An 8077-nucleotide genomic window follows, 5' to 3' on the forward strand; every position below is an offset into this window, starting at 1 on the left:
GGTGTGAGCGTCAGAATATTTAAACATCTGCTGGCACTGGATGAATCAGAGTTTCATCGTGTCAGCTGATATGGCCGTAGATCCAGGAGGTGAACTTGCTGACCCTGGTGTAGACCCCAGGTAGGTTTGGTCTGCCACATCCCGCCCCCCAGCTGACGATACCAATCAGAAACCAGCGACCCCCACCTGGTGCCTGACAGGACAGAGGACCCCCTGAATCGCCCTGAGATACAAAGGGTGCATTTAATGCATAAAGAACACCAACTTTTAATGCTTCACATCCACTACTAAGTGATTGTGAGTAATTCAGCGAGATGGGAGCTCACCCTGCAGGCGTCCCTCTCTCCAGAGAGGACCCCGGCACACAGCATGCGTGGGGAAACAGGTCCATATCTCTTCTTACACTCAGTCTGGCTCAGCAGGGACACTTCTGCTTTCTGCAGCACTGAGGGAAGCACTTTGTCTGTAGTGGGCAAGATGAGGGCATAGATCATGCAACTGTTAAAATATTTACACATTTTGGGTGCTTTAAAGGTTCAGTTTGTGGGATGTAACTGCTTTATTCAGTGTTATACCAGTTTAAATCACCTGATCTGATTGTTTTGGAGTAGAAGAGCCCTTTGCATATAATTCAGCTACTGGCAAAAACCTCCTGAACAATGAAAACTTAAGGAATCCTAACCAGGAGAAGTTTCAGCCGGTTGCAATCTGCAATCCTCACCACTAGATGGCACTAAATCCCCCTAAATCTTACACACTGGACCTTTAAGTTGACATAAGCAGTAGCTCATAAGAGTGCAGGAGTTGGTAAAGATGCTCTCTTAGGTCCCAGATGAAGCTGAGATATAGCACAAGAGCATTACTGACTGTATTATAACTGTGATACAGTCAGTCATCATAGTTTTATTAAAGTATTAAAGTCACTGAGCTCTATCCAAGGTGTTGCTCACCCTCCTCAGAGCGGTATCCCCACCCGGTCACCACGCAGGGGTGGCTGTCGGTGACAGTGTGGGAGGGTGGTGGCAGGCACACAGGCTGGACCAGCGGGCTTAGAGAGGGAGGCCAGGGCTTCTTCAGCTGCAGCAGAGCGATATCATAGTCAAACGTGTACGCGTTATAATACTCGTGCACCACAATTCGTTGGATCTCCGCCACGTATTTGGCACTGCCCTGTGTCAGCATGCCGAGGTGGGCGCTCCAGTAACGTGGGTCAGACAGCCTGGTGGAGACAGAGGTAAGGGGGTCACTGATGGAGGACAATTTGTAGTATATACTGTATCTAATAAAACTTGGAAACAAATGAGTTGATATGAACAATATGATGATATGATGTTTTTTTGATACAGTCCAATACTTTTTATTATGTTATAACTTTATTAATCGCTATTTTAACTCTTTTTTTTTTACCTAATTTATTGTAGCATTGTGATGAAGGTTGCAGGCTGAATCTTTCTGTACTTATACAGTAACAATACAAATATTCTTTTATATTCTAAGACCTAAAAACATGTCATGAAGCTGCAAATGTCCTATAAAGTGGTTGAAATGTTTTAAAAACTGTTAATAAATTACAAGATTATGTAAAGGCTCTCAATAATTATTATCATCTAGTGACTGTTATTTAAAGGTTTACTATTATTTTTATTTAAAGATAGAGTGTGCAAGGATTTTTCTAAAAACAATGTATAGACTAATTCAGGTAATTCCCCCCAGTCATCACTTCTGACTCACTAGAAGTGTGTGGCAGTGAGTTTTTCTGCAGAGACTCTGCCCTCTGTCTTATTTTCTTCTTATTTTCCGTGTTCAGGAAGTTTATGGGTGTGTACTCCTACAGTGCTCAGGTGAGGTCTGGCATTTAAAACAAGGAAAGTGAACAGATGCCAGATCGTAAGCAGCAGGCCTCCAGGAAACACACCGCTGAAAAAAATGCAAATAAAACAAGGCAAAATGCCAAAGGCAAGTCAAACTGGGGTTGGCTTTTACTTTCACTTTGGCTGGTGAGCATGTTTGCAAACAGTAAGCTACAATCCTGCATAGTATACCTTTAATAAGGAAAAATATGAATCTTTACTTTTATAAAAAAGAAATTATTGTAATGTCATGTCATGTGTTTTAATTTTATCACTCATTTCATGAGATGATCAAGCATAAACCAAGTTATAACATGACACAGTGGTTACCCCATAAGTGTCTCAAGATAAATCTGGGGACTCCAAGATGTTAAAAAAATTAGAAAACAAATTTGTCACACCACACACTGTTTTCTTTTTTCTCATTTTTGCTTTTTTCTTTGTGAAACCTTGCATAATTTTACATCTTCAAGCCTCTGAGACTCATTCAAATTAAACAAAAGGGGAAAAAACTCTGGTTGAAATGCTTACAACTCATGTCCACATAAAGGCATAACATGTGACGGTTGTTTGCAAGAAGATACTGATTGTTTTAAGAGGACACAAGTCAAAAAGGATGGGTACCACTGTGTTATCATTACCTGTAGGCCTGCTGCTCTGTGAATCAAATCAGTGGTTTTTACATACAGTAGCCATTACAGTGATCACATAACAATAACAGGATGTTGTTAATCAGCAGTGAGAATGACTGACCTTTGCTTGCTGAAGCAGTGTGCTGCTGAGATGAGCCAATCAGAGGAGAGAACAGAGGCCCCACAGTACAGGTTACCAGAATTGTGGAGGCTGACCTGCCACGGCCACTCGCCCTCCACAGAGTTTTCTCCACCCACGATACGCTCAGGTCCTGTAGATGAACCCACCTTCCCCACCAGGGAGGGACGACCACAGGCTGAGGAGCACACAGTGATGGGTTACTGGTTTTATTATACTGGGCTCTGGTTTTATTGTAACATAGCACAGAACACAGAGCACAGGCAGAATATTACATATTGTCATACTGTAGTTAAAATTCAAGACAAAGCAATTCATGTTATTACTATTAATATGATCATGTTTGTAGATCTACTGAGGAATTCTATGTGCACAGTTTGTTCTCTAAGCTGACACACGAATCATCACCATAACAGACAGGTCTGCTGCTGCCTTATTAAAACTAGAGCTCTGACCTGTGCATGTGCGCGTGCATGTGCAATGAGTGATCAAAGACAAGTGTGTTCCATCACCTTGAGACCCCATCATGATAAAATAACAGCTCACAGAGAAGGCTGTTCCAGCTGGGTCACCTCAGCGCTGCAGGTCAGTAGGTTTGGAGCACGCTGCCCAGTGGATTGTGACATAACAACAATTTTCTCATGAAGCCACATGAAGGATCTGGCAGGATAATCGTGATGTATCCATTGCTTCATTAAGAGCAAACTATTCAGGGGGGACAGAACCAATTGTGCTGATGTGGCTTAGGTTGATAAATCATTGAACTAGTTTTTATTTTAAAAATGAATCTTCCAGAGTGCACATGTGGTGTATTATAAAAAGCAAGCAATTTTGTAACATTGCATCACACCACATGCTGACATTGGAGTCACTTTTAACACCGCAAGTTGCAAGATTTATTTCTAGAAATAGGGTGGGTGTGTTATTATAAAAACGATCTCTAGTGACATCATTATTATTATTTTTTCGCTGGGATTTTAGGATGTGCACATGGAGGAGGTAATGCAGAGCGCTCACCACAGTCAGCCTCATCACTGTGGTCCTGACAGTCGTCAATACCGTCACACTTGGCGTTCTTCTTCAGGATGCAGGAGCCACTGTTGCATTGATACCTGATTGCAGAGCAGGTTGTTTCTGACAAGAGTAAAAACACATTGCAATTATTAGACATTAATGGGTGAAATGGCATATATATTGCACTTGTGTAAACTTGAAAAAATCCTTACCCTGAGTGCAGTTGATCTCATCTATTCCATTGGTGCAGTCTGTCTCTCCGTTGCACACATACAAAGGATGCAGGGGACTGTTGCCACCACAGTTCTTTGTTGGCCTTGCTGTGAAGATAAACAACATTATTTTCAATGCATCACTAATTAATCAGGAAAATATAATTCAGCACAGTGTAATGCTTTACTTATATTTCACAGTGTCATTTGTTCTTTTAAATAAGCAGCGGTACTGCGTAACTTCTCTGAGAACTTACAGCAGAAGACCTCATCACTCTCATCCTGGCAGTCGTCAAGACCGTCACAGCGTCGACTCTTCTCTACACAAAGTCCTGTGGAGCACAGGAAGTGGCTCTCTGGACAGGCTGGTGCACACATAAGTGGGGAAGAGAGGTTTTTAATAGACAACTTAAGTGCATAAGCAAAAGTTTATATTCCTGCCACTCTGACTAACAAAAGTAGTTCTACCAAATATTTTATTCTCTAAAACTGGTCCATGTTTATATCCTTTTCATGATTTTCCAAAATGTCCATGCAATGTCTTCATGTCTGTTTTGCCAGTGTTTCCTCTCTGTCAAGCATATTTTAATTTCAGACTCCACTTCAAAACAAAGTCATTAACTCACATCCACACTAAAGCACAATGAAACACCTCTGATCTATCATTTCCTACGGTGTTCCCAGGCTGTTATAATGACTCATACTTTGGCCCTGTCAGTGCTTACGTTGGCTGATATTGTAGCTGCTGTAAGAAGCCTGGAAAGACTGAGCTGAGTTACGTGAGCTGCAACGAAACTCCACCTCTGGGCTGTGGTCAGCGATCCGAAACACCGTCTGGTGTCCCACGTAGCTGCCACAGAAACTGTGGAGGGAAAGCAACAATCAACCAACTATCACAGGATGTTGTTGTGGGATGAAGTAAATGCAGAGCTGAATACAATGTAAAAATAACCCCTAAATGATATATCCAGACACTATGGATGTGCATATTTGGGGGTAAGTATGCAGTTGTGCCCACATACATGATTTCATTGACCTTCCACCAGCCGTGTTCACAGCCCTTCATGCCCTTTGGTTTCAATACATAGTTCTGAAACTGCAGAGCAACTCCCAAAGCACTGCTGGGGGTCTAGAATAAATACAAACAAAATATAATTAATAAAAGATATTTGAAGTCACCAATTAAGAAAAGCTCAGCCACAGTTTTGCAAGTCATGTATGTGTGTGTGTGTGTGTGCGTGCGTGCTTTACCTTAAACTTCCAGATGCAGAAGCACTGTGGGGGCAGAAGGCTGGGGTGGAAGGGGCTGTAGATCTGACCACCGATATCAGGCTCTAGGTGGGTCTCAATTTGAGACAAACACACTGAGAGAGACAGAGACAGTAAAGGATTTCATTTTCTTTCATGTTGCATACAACAGTGGTTACTAAAGAGGTCTCAAGATAAAACTGGGGGGTCACAAGATGGCAACATGTATATCAATTAGTCATGCTGTGTTACCTTGAATTTATAAAGAAAACATTGATTTCTTAATTGATCCATGTTAACAACAGCAAAACAATACCAAAACATCCATTTACAAACTCTCACACAAATTATGCAGTATAACCCAAGTCTCATTTATCTAGTTGTTTGTTCAGTACTTCCCAAACACGTGCATTTTTGCTTAAAAAAACCCCTTAGTACGTCTATAAAACCATACTGAGAGTAACACACCTTCATGCTCTTTCAAAACCAGACTCCAGTACCATGGTTTTTGAGTCAAAATACATGTGTTTGGGAAGTACTGAGCATACGACTGGATAAATGACACTTGGATTATACTGCACAAGTTCTGTGAGAGTTTGTACAGATATTTTGCTGTTGTCTAACATGGTCCCAGATCAATAAATAAGTCAATATGTTGTTTTCCACAGAGGCATGCAACTTTTTTTCCTCACAAATTCAAGGTAACACAGCACGACTAACTGATACACAAATGCTGAATTTGTGTGGGTGAATTTCTCCTTTAAGTCTGAACACAAGCTTTACTTCTGTTGACATAAGCCAAAAATATAAAGTAACAATGTAAATGTGTCATACTTTCTTCAGCGATGGCCTCAAAGTGTCCTCTGAAGCTCTTATTGCCATTTGTCATTCTGAAGGACAGCAACATGACATTGGAGGTAGACACCAGGGAGACGGAGCTGGACACTGGCTCACACAGCCTGCAGCAGAGACACAATTTAATACATGCAATGTCTCAGAGAAAAATACAGTGACATGTGCCAAAAAGCCTTAATGTTTATCTATATAGGGACAAGTATGTACCAAAAAAAGACGACACATACTATAGCATTTATACCCTAAGCTAATTTGCAATGTCTGTCCCTTGATGGGCCTTTAAAATACATTAAACTCAATTAAAAAAGACAGAAGCACAAAACACAAACTTCACAATAAATTCATACATTAAGAACACAAAACACAACTCAACATAAAATACAAACAGAACATGTAGTATGTGGAAAACCAGATCATTGTTATGCAGGCACCAGGCCTCTCTAACAACATATCAGCTGTCTAATGGAGGCTACAGACTCACCTGTGCAGAATGCGCCCTCTCATGGGCAGCAGGGCATCGTACACAGTCAGGGCATCGCTCACACAGTCGCTGGGCTCAATGTGGAATGAGGTGACGGTCAGACGAATCAGAGAGCCTGGGACAGCGGTGAGTTTCACATAGCAGTTCACACCACCCCATGATGAGAAGACGTTTAAAGGGACGCTCACTCCAGGGAGGTTGGCATACAGCTTATCTACACACTGGGAGCCTGGGGGGAAAAGAAAACAAAACTCATGGACACACTACATGACAGACAGTGGAAGTTTTCTTACACATAAGTATTGGTGCCTACCTGCTCCATTTGATGAATAATCTGATCGCTGGACAGCTGCAGGAAGACACAGTAATCAGTCTCTGCATTCATAAACACACTTTTAGGATGCATATGCACACACACTGACGCACCATTGATGAGGATGGAGTCTATATCCACCGGGAGACCTAGCAGGTAGCCTACAGACGACCTGTTCTGCAGAGTGGTATGGACTGAGTCTCTGAAAATGGCTCCTACACACTCCTCACACACTGCTGGGCTCTTTAGTCGAGGGACCACAAACACCATCCAGAAATGAACCAGCACGCCGCCCTTATTGTTGTTACTGGGTGAGGAAAACAGAGTTTACTTTGAAACTTTAAAAACAGGGTGTGTTGCTCCAAAAATGTTGAAACTGCATGAAACTGGATCAGCTCCATGATGATGATGATGAGTAAGAGGCCCACTGTACCTGAGGTCTGAAATGACAGCTTGCTTGTAGAGTCTGGCCACTGAGGACATCTTGTACACATTGCTCACCTGCAAGACACCAGCAATTACCAGCTAGACTCTCTCAGATCTCGTGTGCAGCACTAACCATCATGTAAATAACAGGGTGACACCTATACATACCACATGTTGTATTTTGTTTGCCATGGATACAAACTCATGGGACTCTGCCTGGCGGTACTCGGGGATAAACTCCACATTGGCAACACGGAACATCCCAGCAAAATACACTCCTGTGTTGCTTTCCCTGCGGACTGGAAAGTGGAAATGTACATTAAATGGTGCAGTTAAGATACTGACACATTGTTGGTGGAACATACGCATCAGGATTCATTCACTTACATAGGAAGACCCAAAGCAGTGACCACATGATAGTCACCACCACAAACACCACTGCTGCAATGATGATAGCAAGGTGCGGGACACTCAAAAGACGAGCCCACAGCCTCTTGAGTCCCTTGGGCTTCCGTCTGGTCTTCCTGTACATCCTGCGGAGCTTCTGCTGCAGAGTATGGTCGACTGTGGCCACCTCCACAGACACATCTGCAATCTACAGCCAGGGAGGGGGACACATTCACACTTCAAACTGCTCATCATGGTAGCAGTAAATCATAGTTGCCCTTTTGAGCTGTCACATAAATCTGTGTAGATACTAATAAGGATGTGGTTAATGATGCTCTCTTGATACTGTAGATCCCTCACTGAGTAAAGCCTTTGGGATTCAGTGTTTGGACGTGAGAGCACAAGAGAGCCACGCTGGCTCTGCTGGAGGAGCATAAGTAGGTTAAATTACCAGAGAAACATCAAGAGGGCATAACCTCGCCTCTACCATTCTTCTCTTATCACTGTACCTCATCCAGGT

At 42.5% G+C, this 8077-nt stretch overlaps 1 protein-coding gene across 1 annotated transcript; it reads right to left on the minus strand.

Annotated features, from left to right (window-relative positions):
- Positions 1–55: 55 nt before the first annotated feature.
- On the minus strand, positions 56–7796 carry tmprss7 (transmembrane serine protease 7). The gene is made up of 17 exons (XM_049565867.1): positions 7558–7796; positions 7339–7469; positions 7178–7245; positions 6858–7051; positions 6745–6780; positions 6432–6660; positions 5930–6054; positions 5099–5211; positions 4870–4976; positions 4573–4709; positions 4105–4212; positions 3848–3955; positions 3639–3755; positions 2604–2799; positions 951–1219; positions 327–463; positions 56–223 (listed from the first exon to the last, which is right to left on the minus strand). Exons 1-17 carry the CDS (start codon positions 7700–7702, stop codon positions 62–64), a joined length of 2382 nt encoding a protein of 793 aa, XP_049421824.1. The 5' UTR covers positions 7703–7796; the 3' UTR covers positions 56–61.
- Between the last annotated feature and the right edge of the window lie 281 nt (positions 7797–8077).

The sequence above is a fragment of the Epinephelus fuscoguttatus genome, linkage group LG21 (assembly GCF_011397635.1).
Source record: "Epinephelus fuscoguttatus linkage group LG21, E.fuscoguttatus.final_Chr_v1".
NCBI lineage: Eukaryota > Metazoa > Chordata > Actinopteri > Perciformes > Serranidae > Epinephelus > Epinephelus fuscoguttatus.